The sequence below is a fragment of the Equus quagga genome, chromosome 5, assembly GCF_021613505.1.
Source record: "Equus quagga isolate Etosha38 chromosome 5, UCLA_HA_Equagga_1.0, whole genome shotgun sequence".
Lineage (NCBI taxonomy): Eukaryota > Metazoa > Chordata > Mammalia > Perissodactyla > Equidae > Equus > Equus quagga.
In genome coordinates this window covers 56,228,867-56,249,016 of record NC_060271.1, presented here as the reverse complement: position 1 = coordinate 56,249,016, position 20,150 = coordinate 56,228,867, and the positions used below count along the sequence as shown (strand labels likewise).

Below are 20,150 nucleotides of genomic sequence, written 5' to 3'. Positions count from 1 at the left end.
ACATAAAAATGAATCTGGTTTAACAATGATCTATTCTTAGTTTCAATATTTTTTTAGGATTTTCCTGCAAAGGGAGGAATAAAAAGGAATTCAAAGAAGGGCATCCTCATTTGTCGCAGACACTGTGGGATTCAAAATTCAAGCTTGCTTTCAGAGAGCTGCGGTGGCGAACCAGAGAAAGTGGGGATGCTTAATGGATCCGTGAGCACGTCCAACAGCGCCATCAAATTGAATTTCCTTCTGCTCCTCACTGCCTGAGGGGATCTTTCTACAAATTCTGTTTTGATTGGGGTACCACCAAGGGGAAGAAAAATATCACCATTGGCCTTTTCCTGCTAGTACCAGTTTGTATTCTTCAAACTTTATCTTTCTCTGGAGATTTATCCGTTTCTTTACTCCCAACGAGCTATCTCAAATTGCTCTTTAATTCCCCAAAGAGAAATTCTTGGAAAGCCCCAAAGAAAAGCAACAGAGGCAAAAATTATTCTCCAAATCAGTTTATACGTTTCATCAAAACCAACTCCTTGAAATATATCTAAACATAAAATAGACAAGGCTACATCTATTATGTACATAAAATCTTTCTTCTGAATACAAAAGCTTTAGCATTTAATATATTTTTAAGAATGAAAATCTATACTTTCCCATGTCCTATTCAAATAAATAATCTTACATATCAGCATTGCTTTCCCCGAAAGAAATATGTTCAGAGCTTTGGGGTACATCTGATATCTGAATCACAAATTTTTGTCCATCTTCCAGGGTCACAAGGGCCTCCTGTCCCAGAGGAAGGCTGAGTTTGACCGTGCTCTCGGTGGCTCTGTCTTCCAATGACACCTGGATGAGCTGCAAGGGAGGAACGTTGAAAAGGAAAAGAGAAAAAGAGCAAGTTGTACTATTCCCTGTTGCAGGACCTACCACATGAATTCTGCTCGTTCTTCTAATTCTTCAGTTCTGAGCTGACATCGTTGGCTCAAGTTCTTACAAAAACCCCCCTCCACCATCCATCAAACAGACCAGTAGATAAGGAGGGAAAATCTATGAACACAGTCACTGGTTGAACTGACACTTGACTGAGTAGGAATAACTTTGAGAGATTCACAGATTATGATGTCAGCTTAAGCGCCAGGTCTGAGGTAAGGCATCTGACTTGTCTAAGCAAGTCTTCCTACCAGAGAAACACGGATAACATGCCATTCTTCCCTTAGCTCCCAGGGTACTCGGGAGATTGGCAAATCCTTGGACACGATTACTTTCAAACTGATAGAGATCTATTTTCTGGGTCTGATTTCATCAAAAAACTCCCCACAAGCTAATATGCTTTGACAAAGATGTGCACAAGGTAACCTCAAATGCAAGAATAACTGAAGTACGTTTCTCACCCTTTCTCTCTAAATTCAACTCAATGAAAACATGTTTTTCTTCTCTCAAAAAAACTGTCTTCACCTTTACCCTAAAGCTGAAGAGTCAGTCAGTTTTTAATCATCTTGCTATGCTTTAATCCTTGAGTACACAGCCTAAAGTGAAAACTGCACAGCATAATTTTTAAAAGCATATTCTTTCACATCAGTATAATTTTTTACTTAATTCTTCAACACGCCTTGGCGTCTTCCTATTTGAGTGTTGCTAGAGGGCAGGAGAGCTACAGATGGAGACGACAACTCTGAATGCTGACCTCAGTGGTTACGGGAGGTGCAGGGCGGCGCGAAATTGTTCAGAGGAGGCTGGCACAGGTGTGCAGCTGAATGGGGCAGTAACTGGGGGCAGAGGAACGCAGATGGGCCACAGAGGGGCTGGCTTTTTGTTGCTGATGCGCACAAATGCTCAATAATGAATTCGAGGGGAATTAGATGCGCGTCACCTTCGGTGCTGGGCTGTTGAAGCCATTATAGCTAATTCAGCAGGCACGCGCGAGCAGAAGCAGGTTAATTAATCTCCAAGGCATATTACCTTGGATTATCTGATATTCTTCTGCTTGTATTGCTTTGTTATGTAGTCCAGTTAAGTATTTAATACCTTCTCTACTGTTTCCACCAATGAAACACAGGTCAAGCCCCGTTACAATGAACTTCAGAGTTGGCAGGGGCTCGCGTGGAGAATTTACAGAAAAGCGCTCAGATTAGGAGGTTTTGTGGGAGAAATAACGACGCTGACTGGTGGCTATGGGTACTTACTATGTTCTAAGAATTTTACAACAATTAACTTATTTAAACCACATAACAATGCTATGAAATTGGAGATTATTATTCCCCTTTTGTAGATAAGGAAACTGAGGAACAGATAAATCCAGAAACTTGCCCAAGGTTCTCAGCTAAGAAGTGGGAGGTGTGGAATCTGAACTCAGGAACTCATGTGCCAGAACTGCCCATTTATTTCCCCAAGTCATCAGAGTGGAAGGTATTTTTAATTTACTCCCCACTCGCCACTTTTGGAATTAAAGCACATGGTAGTACCCTCTGGGAGAGACAGGGTGCTGGGAAAGGACAGTCTTGGAAGGAGGTCTAGGAGGTTTGAATCCCTGCTCTGCCAAGTATCAGCAAGGTGACCTCGGGAACATTACTCAACCCCTCATCAGCCTCAGTTATTCCCTCTGTGAAACAGGTGCAATGAGAACACCATCTCACTGGGTTGCTGAAATGACGCATTTAAATGCCCAGCACAGGGAGCCCATCAGTGTCTGCTCTCCACCTGCTTCCAACGGTGGCTGAAGAGGCAGAAGTTTACTCCTGGTTAACTTGGTGACCAAGGGGCATGTCCACTTGTCCACAGTCCTAGCTCTCGCCCCACCAGAGAGTGGAGAGATCTGCACACCTGGAGCTGAGCTGAGCGTCCAGCACAGATGCTTGTCCTGTTAGGGCTCCACGGCGTGCTCCAGACTGTGCTCAGGTGAGCTCCCCACGGGACAGCCCTTGCAGGGCCCTGTTGTCAGGATGGGGTATTCTCTCCAGAGGGTCAGGGAGCAGGGACAGACACTCTCCTGGGCACAGCCTGGCCAACCAGTCCTTTTTTCAGATTGACTGGGCCTTCGGCCCTGAGAGCCATCAGCCCTGAAACACCAGCTTGTGAATGGTGCCTGTGCTGCCCCAGCTGCTCCTCTTCTAAGGTGTCCCAGTTCCCCCACCCTTGCCCCATTGGGCTCCTGATTTGGGGCCAGTATTTCACTATTTCATGCCTCATTGGCCAGGTTCTCTGCGCTCTGGAGAACTTGGAATGAGGGTTTGTTCGAGAAGGAAAGGTCCCCGGAAAGTTCTGGTAATTTTGAGGATTGTAGGCCATGAACAGTTCAGGCTGTGACTCATTCCCATGGGCAGGACCACTATGAGCACAAGGTGAGAGCAATGCCACTGCTTTTAATGGTCCCCTGCTAAGCACAGCTCCTCATCTACTCAATAGGGGGACTCGTGGGTACAAAAGAAATACTGCGCTTACATAGTGGCTAGACTTCCGAACATGCATATACAAGTTCTAGAAATTGGTACTAAGACAATTGTTGTCAAGATTTTTTTTAAGCCAGCCCACTCCCCCCCGTCTGCATCACCAAGGAGTTTCAGTTCCTTCCTGCATCAGTCTCATTCCTCTTCCTGGCATTCAAGGCCCCATCTCTGCCCTCTTGTGTCCTGCTTCCCTCGGCAGGGCACGGACCACCCTCCTCTGATCTAGTGTTGCAGGAGAAAAATGGACTTGAGATCAAGCAGCCCAGGGCTCTAGTCTCTGTTCCACTATTTACTTGCTGTGTGACTTAGTGCAAGTCACATAGCTTCTCTGAGCCTCAGTTTCCTTATCCATGGCATGAAAATGATGAGAACGGGTACTCTGCAGGATTGTATGGTTTCAAGATAATGTATAGAAAGGCTATATAGTAGTGTGATAGATAAATAGCAATTCCTATTTTTATATCTTTCAAGATGTACCCCGATTCTATCTTTTAAAAATCCTTTTTATTCAGACTATTCAACGTTTCTTTTTTGAATGCCAGAGGCATTTTCCGTGCATACCACTCCATTTAGTGGCTTGTGGTGATCTATGTTCAGTGAGTCTAACCGTGCCAGGTAAGCTCTGGGAAGGCCAGACCCAGGCCATCCAAATATTCCCCATCTCTAACCATGCCAGGCATATGTCAGTGCACCACAAACCTGAGCCAATCAGCGGTCAACAGATAAGCTACTATCATCACTTCTGGAAAAATCACCTAGAGCAAAGATGAACCCAGAATCCTGTATCACTGTTTGGACCATGTGATCTCTATGGGCTTCCCAACCACCTGGTAGTTCTTATTGCCCTTTAAAAGCTGTGCAGACAGAAGCTGGGGCCCCCGTGTCTGTACCTTATTGCCCGTGGCAGTGTCGACCAGGAAGCCCAGGACACTGAGAGCCACACTGCTCACACCCACGGGACTTCGGCTCTGGCTCACGTGTTTCAGCGACACCCAGGGTGGATCCACACTTGGACTTTCATAGTCTTGAGTTGGTAAAGAATCTGGAGGGTGGACAATTGCCTCATCTGGCTGGATGAGAGACTGGTCATCTGGGAGCATTTCCTTAAAGTTTCCCACGTTGTCCTCCTCTTCCTCTTCTATGCACGACTGGAGAATATGGATCACATATTCCAGAAGCAGCAAATGAAACAGATGCCAGGAGCCTACATTTAAATAACAACCAGAAAGGAATAATTAGATAGATAGACAGATGGACAAACAGATCACTGCAAAGCGAACAACTTTTCTGGGGCTTTTAACTCCTGTGTATGAGAGCCGCACTTCTCCAGCTGCTCCTGGGGCGTCCTGGGCAGGGCCCATCACCATGCGGCGTTCCAGACCCAGAGAGCCCTGTCCAGAGGCAGCTTCTGGACAGAAAGCACAGAGAGCGAAATAGCCAGAGCCAGGAAAGGGAACTTAGAACTCATCTAGTGTGAGATGGGAGAAAGCAAACCCTACAGAAAAATGGGTGCCTCGCAGAGCTGGAGCGTGTGCCCTCAGCCTCCCGGGGTTGGCAGGCGGAGAGTAAGGGAGAGGCTGGGAGGAGACGCGGAGGCCAAGTGCGGACAGCCTTTCCCCTGTCACTGTCTGTGCCGCTGCATCTCCTGGGGAGGGAGGTGGGGCAGGGAGGCTGGCTGGTGCTCAGCACTCAGAGACTTTCTCTCACGTGGGCATGCAAGGACTGTCACTAGGGAGATTGTGCATGGGAGACAGAATGGCACGTGACTCAGCTGGACACTCCTGGCCTATTTAACCTTGTGAAACCATGGTTCACGTCAACAGGAAAAAGTGCTGGTATGAATACTCTGACTTCGTATGGAGGTCCAAAGAGGGTAGAGGCAGAGGGATTAGGGGCGTTGGGGTGGGCAGCAACCACTACAGGGCTGGATTTCTTTCTGCAATTGCACATGAACTCTGCTCTATCACTTTGCTCTGGAAGAGCAGTGGCATAAAGCAGAGCCATTTTGGACTTCATGAAAGGGAGGACCTCATTAGAAATGGGTGTTGCCTATACCTAGCTTACAGCAGCAACCTCAAAAGAGCTCCAGAGTATTTGCAAAACTGATCTAGAATAGAGCTTGTCTTCTCTTCCATCTTCTGCCTACCTGCTGTGAGGGTGTCTGGCAGCCCTCTGGAGCAGGGAATACTCACACTCATTAGCGTGTAAGCTCAGAGGGGTGGAGACTGTCTGTCTGTCCACTGCTGTATGCCCAATGCCCAGGAAGGTGCCTGAGACTACGTAGGGACACGGTAAAGATCTGTTGAAATGAACGATCCCTTCCATGGGGCTGAGGGCTCAGTGGTGAACTGTCCTTTCTATACTCTCCTACACTGCATCCGTGGCACAGACGTGACAGATGGGACCCTGTCCCACAGAGAAGGACCACCTATCTGACCAGAACGTTTGCAAAATGGATACTACCTCACTCTTTCCACCACCTGCATACCATGGCGACTTTCTCAATTGTTGCTCCTGACAGGTAAGCATGGGAGCCCCACAGAACCCATTTTTTGTCCATCTCAGTTGTCTCCCTCGGTGCTGTTCTCAAAATGTCCCAATGCACACAATCCAAAAACAGATGCGTTGGAGGCTTCCTACACATCTGACAATGATGGAACGGGAAAGTGAAGCACCGTCCAACTGTTTGATGGGTTATCATGTTGCCATTAAAAAAATATTATTATGGGGCCAGCCTGGTGGCGTATGGTTAAGTTCACATGTTCTGCTTTGGTGGCCCATGGTTTCTGGGTTCGGATCCCAGGTGTGGACCTACACACTGCTCCTCAAGCTATACCGTTGTGGTGACCCACATACAGAATAGAGTAAGATTGGCACAGATGTTTGCTCAGGGACAATCTTCCTCACCAAAAAAGAAAAAAAATGAAAAAAGAAAAGAGAAAGATGATTGTGGTTTTCCGTGTCTGTGTTGTATTTTACATAAAAAGGTTAAAAGAAGCTGACTAGATTCTACATAGAAATATGGAAAATCCTTAAGCTATGATAACATTTTTAAAAGGTAGAATGCAAAATGTTTTGTATTCTCTGACTTACCGAAACTGTCTCTGTGGCAGAGGGTCATGGCTTTGCTCACAGCGGTGAGAAGAAAATTCCATCTTAGCTGGAAGCTGGCGGCCAATTCGATAAACTCCTCTTTGCTTCTGCTTGGCTATTACATTTTTTTGAAAAAAAAAAATGCCGAGGTTCATGACAAAAACCAGAACAGCACGTTTACAAATGCACACATTTGTGAGCAGGGACATTTTCAAGTGGCCAAAGAGAAGAGGAAGGGGAAATGACGGAGGCAGTGGCACATGAGCCTATTTCCCATCTTGCTCCGTCTCCTGGGGAGGTGATTCCAGAGCAGAACCCTTTGAAGCTGATGGAGAGAAGGAAGGAGGCGGGAAACTGGCCTACCTCTTTTTATAATCCCACACAATTTTAAAAAGGAGGTCGCTTGTGAAGCGCGGCAGAGAAACCCTGCAGGGGAGCCCTCCTGACGGCCCCCGGCAGCCGCTATCGAGAGGGTCAGCGGCTGCTCTACACTTGCCAAGTCGGATATTGTGAAAAAGTGGGACAGAATCCCATAATAATGACAAGTGGTGGTGCTGATTTTGAAAAGCTCAAAGCTGGCCACTGTGCCACGCAAATTATCTGAGGACCGCAAGGTCCCGCCTGTCTGTCCAGCGGAGCTGAGGTCATCTGACAGCCTGAGTGGCACTAAACTGGGTACTGGTGAGATGCCTTTGCATGCATACTAAGAAACCATCCATCTAGATTGAGCGTAGCCTTGGACCACACTTAAATGAATTACAAACCAATGGAGTCTCATGAATTTCACATGCACATGTTGGAATGAATGGCCCTGAAGCCCCTCCTAAGTCTCGTCATATCCCGTTGGACCACCCACCAGCTCAACCGCAAGTCTCTGAGGAAGAGATGGAGAGACTAGCTAGACGAGGAAATGCCCTTTCTCACCTTTGCTTCTCTGCCCTTCTGCTCCCATCGAAAGCCCTCCGGGTACCAAAGGGTCGCCCTGGGCTTTGGGTGCCTGTGAACTCCCCTCAGTCGCAGAATCCTCCCCCCACGACTTGTGACCTCCTGGGCTGGTGTTTCTGACCACCTGAAAGGGCGCTCTCAGGAGGAACCCTGGTGTTCGCCAAACACAGGGACACTTTCTCAAAGCATCACGTGAAGTAGGTCTGGGCCATCAGCGCTCTCTGCACGAATGTTCAGATGTGAACCATACACAGTACTGAGCATTCCTCCGCTGCCCCCAGTGTGGCACTTCAGCTTCCTACATTTAGAAATTACTCTGGGCCTGAACCGCACAAGGACCAGGAGAACGAAACCCATGACATGGATGAACACTGCCCTGTGCCAGCCAGCGTGACGCCAGGTGCCGGCAGCTGGAGCCATTAGTCATCTCGGACAAGCCCGAGGGTTTACATTTTAACCGTCTGAGTGTTTTATTGACAATGGTCTGTTTTTTAATCAGCCAAGCTGTTTTACAAAAACAAGCCCTTCAAAGGCATGCAGTTCCATTTTTCTAACATGCCTCATTTGTGAAGGCTGAAGACATGATGATAGAGACCTGGGAAGCAGGTAGTGTTAACGTGGTCTAAAACGTGGGATGCGCCTGCCGGGCTGCTCACGGCAGGGTTGGTATCAGTGGTCTCACTGGGCTCATCTTGGTCAGTTAGAGGCTGAGCGAGTGTCCACAACAAAGAACAGAGGATTGAAAGCTTCTATCAGTGACGACCTATCAGATGAATTAACGTCTCCGCAATGCAGCTCTAAGCACGTTCCACTGTTATCAATAAGCTTTGCCGAAGACCAACGAGGAGGAATAAAAACCATACAGAATCTGAAACGATTATTTCCAAGAAGGAAAGAATGGAAACAGACACCTGCCAAGGGTTGGAACCAGCTTCCAAGCTCCTTCCTGAGGAGTTTTCTGGTTCCTCTCTATGAGGTTCAAGACCCCAATGCTCCCTCCGGTCTTTGTGGACTCGGTTGTTATTTCTGCCCTTTCTTGACTGTGAGGACAGGCATACGGACAAGGCCAGGTGAGGAGGAAGAAGGAGAGAAAGAAATGTGACCGGAGGCTTAAAGGAGAGCGCCCCAAGTTGCGTTCTGGGATCAGCCCTCCACGTCTTTGCTCTCCACTCCAGAGATGTCTGTTTCTTCTTCCCTAAATAGGTCCTCCATTTTCCCATATGCTCACTCTGCTCATGCCATTCTCTCTCGTGAACACTGTCTCCCTTTCTCAGCTTATTTTAATCCTATCCACCCAGTTTACGTCCTACCTTCCTCATCAAGGCCTTTCCTAATGGTCTCAGCCTTCAGAGGACGGTGCCTCAAGGGTGGGAGGTGCTGGGCTGCCTTGCTTTGGTCTAAGTTTTAATGCATGGCTTTCCACCCATCCATGCACTGTGGGCCCACTGGGGCAAGGGTGCTGTGGCTGTCTCTGATAGCACTCTCAGCCTGTGAAGCGTGAGAGCTGATGCAGAAGATGATGACAATCAAGCCAAGGACCGTACTGAGGTAACTCCCAAGTGATATGTTGACCAGAAGGACCAAATTCACCCACATCCAAAATCAATTCATTTTTTGATTTTGCGAAATCAAGCCTGACTCTTTACTGGGCCATTTCTGCAAATACCCAGGCAACCACTGTTCCCTGCACACAGTCAAGGTTCCTCCTATCCAGTCTCTCTTTATGCACGCACACACTCACCTGTGCACAACTACACATATGCTTATCCATGCTCACTTGCACACACACACTCTCCTGAGCACTGCTCACCCATGCACACATTCGCCCACCCACAAACGCACATCTGCATGATGCACCAGCCTCTGATTCCTGCCTTGCTACAGGAGTGACACACGACTTCCCTGTCATTAACACCCCCACCAGCCTTGACACATTTCTGGCCAAGAGAACTCTTTTTCATTGCTCCAGCTCATGTACACTTGGTGCTATAATATAGCTCAAATGATCAACACCCATTTCTTCCCTTTAAAAAAAATCACGGTTTTGTACCTGGAAGACGATTGCTTGGAGATTTGAAGATACACAATTCAGGAATACATTGAGGTCTGTTGACGTCCCCAGCAAAGAAATCAAACTGCTTAAACCTATAAAAACACACACACACACAAAGATTGGGAGCACCGTAGCAGAATTTTTCTGTAGGTATTTGTATGCTAGGTGCTCTAGGGGTGACATCTGAACAGCAGTTCAAAGGAATTCCCTGCGGCCTGGCGCTCATTTTGAACACAAAGGATGCATTCTACGGCTGGATTTGTCACCCTTGTGGTCATCTAGTGCAGAGTCATAGGGGCTGGCCTCTTAGGAACCACCTTTGCCACTTGTTGAAATGGGAAGAGATATTTTGAAATAATAACTGCACCTTGTAATTACAGTGAACCTGGCCTCAGATGAGCTCAACACACAATGCAGACGTGACCTCACCCGTCCTTGCCGTTTTCACAAAAGAGGTGGTTTATTAATGTCCTTTAGCCGATGGTGAACATCAAAGCCGCTGAGGGAGGCCGAGCGCCTTGCCTGGTGTTATAGACTCAGTGTGTACAGACCTGGGGGGTGGAGCCCGGGCATGTGTGCCCGAGGGCCGTGGGGCCTCCACCTCCACAGACAGCACAGAGAGGAAGAGACCAGCTTTTGGCCGCTTCCCTCTCTGAGTGCCGCCACGTACCAAGCAGAGTTTAGAAAACTGAGGTGCCGTGGCCCTGGCCGAGGCTGGTCAGCGTGCATCTGGAGGATCTTCCAGGTACCCCTCAAGCATTTGCCTGCCAGTGTCAGCAGTGGCTACCACATGCAGTCTCCCTGCCGGCCTGTGCCCTCTTGGAAGGGCACACAAGGATGCTAACAGGAGTACAGGAGCCCTGGGCAGGCTGGAGCGGCCTGGCAGACCCCTAGGAGAGCCTCATGCCATCCGAGATTTCCCTGGGCTTGGGCTAGGGGCATGAGCGGGCTTGGGCAGCATCTGAGATTTCTAGGGGAGCCAGTGGCCTGGGAGGGGCAAGGGTCTGCAAGGTGGAGAGCTAACTCAATCCAATTGAGACAGGATAGAAGAGACACTGTTGAACGTGCATGTAGAAGATGGATGCAGAAGTTTTTTTCCAAAGGAGACACGCCAGGCTGATCTCCAGAAAGAAACGTTGTCAGGCAGCAACCACACTCATCTGTTCATTCATTCACTCAACAAACATGTATTAGCACTCGCAGCCCCCCAGACACTTGGGTAGGCCTTGGAAAAGCGTTCCCTGGGGCATTCCTCGCCCCGCAGGAAGAGATGTGTGAGCAGATAAATTATAATATCAAAGAGTAAATTACCTTCTACCTCTATTAAGAAATTTGTAAATTAGTGATGGCCATGCCAGCCCCAAATCTATCCCAAACACTAGGGTAAAGTAAGCGGCAGAAGGAAGATTACATTTCATCTCCGTGTTCTTCTCCAGCTCGTCCACGCAGCTCAGGTTACTCGGCAGGGCTTTCTTAGAAATATCCGGAAGCCCTTGACTAATGATGGCACGTACGTCTGACTTCAGGATGTGGACCCTCTGGTTATTTTTCAACACCATTCTCATAGTCTAAAGATAACGCGGAAGTATAATCTTTAGTTAAATCTTGTCCTTTTACTTTTGCCTAATCCTCCCTCTCCGAATTACCAAGACTTCTTTGTCGTTGAGGAGAAAGAAAAGCGGATTTGAGTATTACCCATTAAAATGGACTCCTAAGTGACATTAACATGTTCGAATTTCATGCGTTGTAAAACTGCCTCTCCGAAAATCAGCATTTCGAGCGCTTCTGATCACAGGCAGACGTCTGGGGCTCTTGGGCACTACAGCTCTTCCTCTCCCTGTCTCTCATTCTCCGTGCCCCACTCAGTGAGCCTCAACTACGCTCGAGAGGAAAGCAGTGGGTGACCCAGCTCTGCAGAAAGAGCGTGGCTCTGAGGAAGCCACAGTGCTGGCCAGTTCTGGAGGGTGGCTGCGGGGATTCAGAAGATGTCTCTGTCCTTTCCTCTTGGGAGCCCTGGGCAACGAATTTAGCCTCTGGGAGCTGATTTCCTCAGCTGTCCAATGGGGCCAATTCAATGCCTTCCATTTTCAGAGTCCATAGGATGAGCAGTGGTCGTCCTCACACCAGCCCTAGGACTAGGTGCTACGCCACCTCCATTTTCCAGAGGAGGAGGCTGAGGACACTTGGCGGTCAGTGAACTTTCTCAAGTGACAATAAGTGTGAAGACACAATTCAGAGCAAGGGCCAGCTCTAGACCCGGAGCCTACTACTTGAGTTGGGTTGTGTGAGGGTCTTGCTGCAGAGCATCACTGGCTGACCCAGCCAGGAATGGGAAAGCACTGGGAAACCAGACGCGCCATGAGCGCATACGCTAGAAACTGCCTCGGGAGCTCGGAGTCTAGGGAGAGGTCTGTGCCGGGAGGATGAGATGGGGAAATGGAAGTCTGGCTGAGGCTCCCTGGGCTGGGACTGATTTGAGCAGAGGTCACAGCTCCATCCCGATCTGGTGACTCCTTGGTGGCCCACGCGCCAGCCTTATAGAACCTTTTTTTCAGCCCCTCTCTACCTTCCTCTAACACTGACGGTACATGGTCGGTCCCCCCAGGAGTGAGAATGTCAGAGCTGGGGAATCTGGCGGCCCCGACACACGGAGTTCACAGGGCCACAAACAGGGTGAGGGGTTTGTCTGCCTGTCTGTCCCAGGCTCTGTTATGATTCCCCTTCACCTCCAACACTGGCTGGGCCAGGTGGGCACCTCGTGGGGCCTCCCTCTGGAACCGTACAACGTTGACCTGCTCGCCCTGCTTTCTGTCCTTCCCGGGGCCAGCCCTGGGGGTTGGAACCTTTCCGAGGAGGAAGGAAGGGATGGGCTTCTAGCTGAGAGCCTCAGGCCTACCAGGCCTTCCCAGCCAGTGGCCAGCAAGGTTGTCATGTCTGCCCTCTGCCCTCCCGGGGCTGGACACGGCCTCCCTGCCAGGGGAGCTGCCGCCCCCTCTGAGGGGACACTTGCAGCCTTCGTGCTTCAGTGCGAGACCTGCTGTGTTCCTGCCTGTCTGGCCGGCTGAAACCTACCTTTGCCATGTTGGAAAGGTATGTCTTTCTTCTCAGTCTTTTGACAAACACGGTAACTTCTGTTGAGAGCAATACACATGGCCGTTATTGGTACTATAACCTCAAGTTCTATGAATGGAGCAGGGAGGGGGAGGCGCATACAGAAGGCGCTCACATTTGCCTAGGAAGGCGCAGCTTCCACACTGCCCTCCACAGTGAGGCCTCCGCGCATACTGGTCTTTCCACTGCCCACTGGCCCTCTCACAAATGGTGAGGAGGTTCTGGGGCCACTTGGCTAAAATCCACCCCACCAGCCAGAAAGATCATGTAATCCCAGGATCGGACACGCCTGCTCAAAGGAGTTTAGGGGTGTGCCCAGGAACCCTGAGTCCCCCCACCTTTCTCCTCTCTACAGTGCTCTCCTCTGAAACACTCAGTGGCAAAGGAAGGATGCAAAGAGGAAGCATAAAGAGGCGAGGTGCTCTCATTTGTGCATTTGACAAATAGTCACAGGACACACTCAGGCCGCGTTCGCTCCAGCAGTGTCGGCTGGGTGTCTGCAGAGTTGAATAGAGGAGGACACCCACCACCCCCAGGGGCCCACCCTCGGAGGATGGGTCACTGATATGCAAACGACTTCCCAACTGCAGGTGAGTGCTCCCTGGCAAGGTGAGAGCACAGGGAAGAAGAAGGTGAGGGGTTCAGGGGAGGGAGAGGCCTGCCTGGGAGGAGGCGTCAGGGACAGCTTCACTTAGAAGATGGGCTTTAACGCGTAAGTAGGAGTTAGTCTGGGGGATGGGGGTGGGGGAGGCAGTCTAGGCACACACAGCAGCAGGAATAAGGGCCTTTCTGGGGGGACAACTAGTCTTGTCTTGGTGGGAGAGCAGTGGGGGTCCCTCAGGGGATGAAGCCAGGGATGGGGCTAGAGGCCAAGCAGTGGATGACTTTGCATGGTGAGTAAAGGGGACAGACCCTGGGCATCAAGGCCACGGAAGCTTGTTAACTGATCAAATCACTGTTTTAGAATGATCACTGGGTGTGGAAGGAGAGCATGACTGAGGCAGTTGAGGCAAGATGATCAACTAGGAAGCCACTGAAGTAGCCCAGAGGAGGGAGAGAGAGAGACGGAGGGCTTAGTTAGGACAGGTGTGGAAGTGGCCACGGAAAACCGGAGCGCGCCTTCGTCTGCCCCTTTCAAGGACCCCCTTTCACAGCAAGTCGCAGACTCCCTTTCTCTCTGCAGCACGGCCTCCCTGCCGCCTTCCTGACTGGCAACCACACAGGCCTGTGGGCCCAGTGTGGCCATGTGAAAGTTTCCAAGTGGCTCAAACTGGGATCAAATTCCCAGTGTGAGGCTACACAGAGCACAAAGAGGCAGAAGGCTATTGCCCTAGTCAGCCGGCCTTGAGTGAGCAAGGAGCCGGAACTGCTGGCTGCCCTGGGAAGCTGGTTTCAGAAGGAGGGAGCCCGGTGCGGTGGAAGGCACGCCAGCTTATCCCTCGCCTTTACGACAGTCAGCGCATCTTTCCTACATCTCTAACCCCTTGGACCTCCCAAACGTCCATGCCATTATTCAAAAGGGGGAATAGGTAAAAGGGTATGGATGGACCAGCATGAGAATCCATCCTCAGCACTAAAGAAAAAGCCAGAAGATCTGAGGAGGTCAGGCCTGTGGACTGTAGTTTAGTGCATGAGGGGAAAAAGAGGGACACAACAGCTGAGACGTCGCACCCCAGTCTGAAAGCGAGAGACTTCATCCACTCTCCCAGAATTCCTTTCCTCCTTTCATAGAAACCTACCTTTGAGCTTGGAGATCTGTAGGAGGGCTGGAAAACCTTCCAAAGCATTAAGTAGCCACAGCTTAAATTTCTTACTAAATAACCGGACAGATTTCAGGTACTGAATCGAGACATCTTCCAAAAAGTCATGAAGGAGAATGTCCTCAATTCCCTACAACGAAAGTGTCAAGACACCGTGACCGCCAGCCAGTGCAGGCGTCCGTTAGTTACCAGTGGCCAAGGGTCACGGGTGCCACAAACTCAGAGAAAGGAGGTCCGAGGGGGCAGGCGCCACACAGCCCTCACCACTGCTCACTGGGCAGGACATCAGGCTGGTGAGGCAGCAATTTGAATTTTTTCAAAAAATTTAAAATAGCAATAACTCATTCAAAATTTTAAAAAACACTATACTGTGTTTTTTGGCCAATGATAGGTAGGTCAAAACAAAATATTTAAGGGCTGAACCCAGCCTCCAGTTTTCAACCTTTGTGCTAAAAACTTAGAAGCACTGCATTGTTTCCTAAAAAATAATAAAATAAAAGGTAAGGGTTCATGACCAGCTTAAAGAGAACACATTTTCGCCACAGACACTGTAGTGAAAATATAACTGACCCCCAAACCACAGTAATCACTCTAGAGCAAGAGATTAAAAAAACTCCAAAACCAAAAAGCCCTGGCATTATGTATATTCCACAGCAATTATTCCAATCACTCATTTAAAAAAGTCTTCTGTTGAAATCACCAGAGGAGGAACTTTGACTCAATTCTGGGTTCACCGGTCACTGGAAACCTAGCTCACCACGTGCTTTGGCTTTTTCTTTATATGAGGTCACTCAGACTCTCACTGAATTCAAAAAGAAAAGCTAAGTTTTAGGGAAAGATTAAAAAGGATCGTGGGCCAGAGGAGACGGCAGAGAGGGAGGGCTGCAGTAAGCCCAGCATTTGGATTTGGTATCAATTTCTGGAAAGGGTGCAAGCCAGCAACTCAAACGGATGTCTTCCTACCTTGTACAGCTGTACGTCGTAGGATTTAAAGAGCTGGCACATGTCAGGCAATGACATCAGCATGACTGTGTCTTGCTGCAGAGATTTCCAGAAGGAAGTAAGCAAGTCCTCCACCTGATGTAAGGAATAGAACATATCTCTGAAAACTCATTTTGTGCCTGGTGAGACTAATCCCCCATACAGACTTAATCAGCCTCAAATGATAATGGGGTGAATTTCATTCCAATTAACGTAAAGCTTGGCCTATCAGCTTTTCCAAGCTGTATTTTAGAAGTGGTCTTCCCAGCAGCGCATCAGGGAGCGCCTTCCAGTTGGATGGGATAACATGGAACCCAATTTTCATGAGGAACTTTTGAGGAAGGAAGGCTATTTCTGACCACAAGGGGGCTCCTGTTGATTAGAATAGAGTGGGAATCAGGCCACAGGGGCACACACCATAGTTTAGAATAAGTGTTCACTGACTGATTGACCTCCTCAATTATTTCTCAGCTCAGAAAGAGGTGTAACTATGGAATCAAGGATGCTTCCTCCTTGACATCAAGTTAGAATTCACCTAAGGATTGTGCAAGCAGAAGGGGACCAGTGTGGTTCCTCAGAGGTGGACAACGTTTGCATGTGAACAAAATGGCAGCTTCCTTCCTTTTCTCTATTTTTCCCCATGTGAACTTTTCAGGTTCCATTATGGAGCCAGGTGGCCAATCAGAGTAGTCAGCTAATAGGATTCTTGCTTTTTGGGGTTTCTGCGTGCTCAAATGTTCTGAGGCATCGCAGCTCTGAAACCAGCACCAGCCAATGACTCCAGGCAGGGAGCTAGTCCCCTGTGCAGGCTGTCAAGGGAGTTAGGGCCAACTCTTGAATTACCTGGTGATGGGCCCTGATTTGAAATCCTGTGATGGGGGCAGGAATTCTAGAGAAGACGTCTCCAGAGAGACTCATGAGCATTTAACAGAAAACACAACAGTGGGCTGAGCAGGATTTAGTAATCCTGTTACTCTCAGCTAGGTAACTTTTGAGCTTGGCCTTTTGAAGCTGGTGGGTCTGAATGGAACATCACCCACGGGCTCATCTCTGCTAACTCCATCACCACCATGTCCAAAGTCATCAAACCCTGTTGGTCTGCTTCAGAAATATCTCTCTAATTTGTCCTTTTTTCTCTTTGATGTCATTGTCACTGCTCCAGATCTGACCCTCATCATTTCTCACCTTGACTATGACAAAACCTCCTCACCACTCTCTCTGCTCCGAGATGCAACCCAGTGTCTTCTCAATAAATTGGAATTCTTTGCAGGGCATATGAGGCCCTTTCTAGGGCCAGCCTACTTCCCTACCTCCCCTCCAGCTTCTCTCCTGTGGAGATGATAAAATCTAGCCATAGTGATGTTTTTGTCACGTCATGCCTGTGGATATCTTGTGACCATTGCCTGCATCACTGATTCTCCTTGGAATCTCTTTCCTACTCCATTTTGTGTGTCGAACCTCTGCTTTTCTAGCAGAGGCAGCAGCAACATGGCTTCCTCTTGGGAGCACTCTCCAGCTGTCTCTGTTCCTCTTCTTCCTGGCACCCAGAGCAGTCTTAATCATTCCGCTAGTCTACAACTTGCCATATTGTATCATATCAATTGGGTTTATATTGTTCCTTTCAGTACCAGACTTTACGCTTCTCAAGCCCTATGGAGAATACCTTCCTAGTTCCAGAAATGGTGCTCGTCACAGGGTAAGAATTAAGTTAATATTTGATGAGTGAATGAAGGAAGGAAGGACTATATCATATATCCAACGTGTGTGGATATTTACAACATTGGATTAATAGGACCGGGGCCATTCTGCAGACATCCTGGTCTCTCCCTCACTGTACTGCTCTCTACTGAGGAAGTACTAACCATGCTCCTGCTGAATGAATATCACCAACCAAAGCTGAAGTGCTTAGAACACTGAAGCATCAGAAAGCCTTTTGTTTAAGTGTGAATTTGTTTCCCTGGATTTCCATTTTCTATTGCAAAAGATAAAATTCAAAATGGGCAAAAGATTTATTCACGTTTTCCGCAGCCAGTTCTAGAATAAAATCCACTCATTACAATATCCATGTCGGATCACCCTGCTTCAAAATCTTGCTCCTTTTGAAGTTAGCATCTATCAATAAAATGGCCCTTCAGCACTATTGAAAATTCCCGAGTGAATAATATTACCAATAATTTATTCAAAATCAGCTGGAATTAGATTCTAAAGGAAGAGCTGAGTTTATATTTAAAGTGTAATGTTATCTAGATTAGCACCTTGGAAAATTTCCAAATGATTAAGCCGAATGAAAATATCACCTTCAAGAACACACTAACTGTCAAACAGCTGCCTTCTAAGCACTTCAGGGCAATGAATTACCACCAGACATCCCTGGAGGGGTCTTTTCAAGTAAAGTGGTTAACAATGAATCATAAATGCTTGTATTTTTATAGACAAAACCCTACCCTCTCAAGTTCTTGGTTCCTCACGTTTTGTAAAATGTCTTGACAATAGTTGCAGTATTCATCAGCAAGAAAGGCCATCTAGGAAGGATAAGGAAAATTGTTTTAGTTTGCAGGCCACTTCCAGAATGAACTCATCCTCAAAGACATTTCTGAAGCCCTTAGAAACTGCTCATGTTACAATTCCGATATGCCCGTAGCTAAGCGCTTCCCTGGGACCACACTTTTTATTTATGTGGAGTAAGGCATACTTTACTGGCCTGAAACTGATGTAGCTTCAATTTTGATGTTAAAACATATATTTCCAGGGTCTGTACCACTCTCTATAAAGGTCACCAATCTTTGACATCTTCCCCCCTAAACCCCAATTTTCCCCCTCCATATTCCCCAGTCCCAGTTTCTAGAACATCCACGTAACTGTTGCCTTCTTTGTCCTGGAGAGGCCCCCACTCTAGAAGATGACAAAGTGGTCCCAGGAGGAACCTTTCTATAGGACATGGGGGAAGACACGAATTTCCTGACCACCACCAAGCCAGGAGGAAATGTTGGTCCTCACAGGTCTGGGAGAAGGCAAATACTACTCCATCTACTACAACTATGATCACAGGTAAAATAAGACATTTACTGCTCCAGGCCTCAAAGACCTGACAAATTAGTCTCCCCATGCGCGCAACCCTACCGTTCTGTAGGAGTACTTTTTTGCCAGTTCTTGCTCCCAGAGTGGACATCTCCTGAATTCAGACAAAGGCAATCCGACTGGGTCTGTCTTTATTGGTGAATGATTTTCACACTAGAAACCATTTACACATGGATTATTATTTTTTTAATAAAATGCATTTTCTTGCATATAAACCACGTAATAATCACATTGCTACTATAGGTTAATGTTCTATGTGACCTTTCATCCACACCTCTGGACACTTTATTGATTCCAGCAACTTTCCCCCTTGTTTCATTCCAAATGATACCAATCTTCCTCTGTTAGCCTATGACTACCGTCATTGGGGAAGTTAGGATTTAATGAATTACCCAAATGCTTCACTCCTGTGGCCACATATTACAAATGCTGTACAGTAACGCACAATAAAAATATTATCTCTGAATAATTTAATGCCACAAATACATTTCTACAACTCTCATCCATACAATTGTCCCTCCTTGAAAGAAAACCATGTCTTGTCTGGGGCATCTATGACCGTATTACAAAAATGATTAACTTTATCAGAAATCCCAGGGCCTAACTAATAAGGAAAATGAGGGGCACAGACTTTCCTTTAGAAGAACAAATTGCGAAATGGTAAAATATTTCCATTAAGGACAAAGCAAACTCAACACTCCTTCCTTGTATCATCCACGTGGCTCTCCCCTCTTAGCAAGGTAAGGCCTGCTCGCTCCTGGGCTGAATAAAGGACATCGATTTTATTTTAAATGATTTCTTCAGGATTTTCCGGGACTTCTTTTGAATAATTTCCATTTCAATAGAGTAGGATGAAATCACTCCTATGAGTTAGAAATTGAGCCGCAAAGCCTGCTACGTGGATTGCAGCTTGCGTGAGTTTCCTCTTCATTCTCTCTCCAATCTAATGGCTCGCTCTGTGACAGCACAGTTCAGGGTCAGTATTTCAGCCTTAGCTTTCTCAGTTCTTACGTACTGTGAGCTACTCACTTCTATCTTGCTTACTAGATCATTTATTTGGGTTTGCAGTATGCTCCTGTCTACAAGCCACCTGAGGGCAGAGCAGCCCAGGGGTGGGAGTGGCACCAGTTACCATCCCTCACAGCGCTGTACACACTCCAGAACAGGCACCACTGGCTTCCTCCTTCTCTCATGTTCCCTCATTATCAACCAATATCACAGCGAGGATCGGAGGAGTTCAGGGATCATGCTCAACAGTCTTCTCAGTGTCCTGAAATCTGTACTGCTTTACTCTTTTGTGGTCCTGAACCCCTTTGAGAATCTGATGGAAGCAAGTGACGCTCTCCCTGGAAAAATGCATACTATGCTCTTAATATTGTGAAGATGCCAAGTTAAACTCCCCTTGTTAATATTTTTGGAATGAGGTAAGGGTATAGATGTCTAAATAAATACATAACGTATTAGCACAGAAAAGTGACAGCCCAAAGGGTGTCACCTCCATTGGGTGCTGTTTGGTTCCCACCACTTTAGAAAGTTGGCTTCATTAGGAGTTGTCTGAGGGACAGTACTTCTAGTGTGCGGGCGTGGGTGATGCTCAGCTTGGTCATCAAAAAGGATGGAGAGACCAGCCCCGTGACCAAGTGGTTAAGTTCACACGCTCTGCTTAGGTGGCCTGGGGTTCACTGGTGTGGATCC

The 20,150-nt window shown here is 47.8% G+C and overlaps 1 protein-coding gene across 1 annotated transcript in view; it reads right to left on the bottom strand.

Moving 5' to 3' along the window:
* Positions 1 to 616: 616 nt before the first annotated feature.
* RFX8 (regulatory factor X8) overlaps positions 617 to 20,150 on the bottom strand; it is a 52,105-nt gene continuing 32,571 nt past the window's right edge. Inside the window, exons 2-11 of the mRNA XM_046660133.1 lie at positions 18,498 to 18,608; positions 17,846 to 17,899; positions 15,360 to 15,473; positions 14,376 to 14,526; positions 12,598 to 12,656; positions 10,937 to 11,093; positions 9,523 to 9,617; positions 6,528 to 6,642; positions 4,325 to 4,638; positions 617 to 846 (exon numbers count right to left, since the gene is read on the bottom strand). Coding sequence (XP_046516089.1) covers positions 670 to 846; positions 4,325 to 4,638; positions 6,528 to 6,642; positions 9,523 to 9,617; positions 10,937 to 11,093; positions 12,598 to 12,656; positions 14,376 to 14,526; positions 15,360 to 15,473; positions 17,846 to 17,899; positions 18,498 to 18,608 — 1,347 coding nt within the window. The 3' untranslated portion in view covers positions 617 to 669. The remainder of the gene's footprint in view (positions 847 to 4,324; positions 4,639 to 6,527; positions 6,643 to 9,522; positions 9,618 to 10,936; positions 11,094 to 12,597; positions 12,657 to 14,375; positions 14,527 to 15,359; positions 15,474 to 17,845; positions 17,900 to 18,497; positions 18,609 to 20,150) is intronic.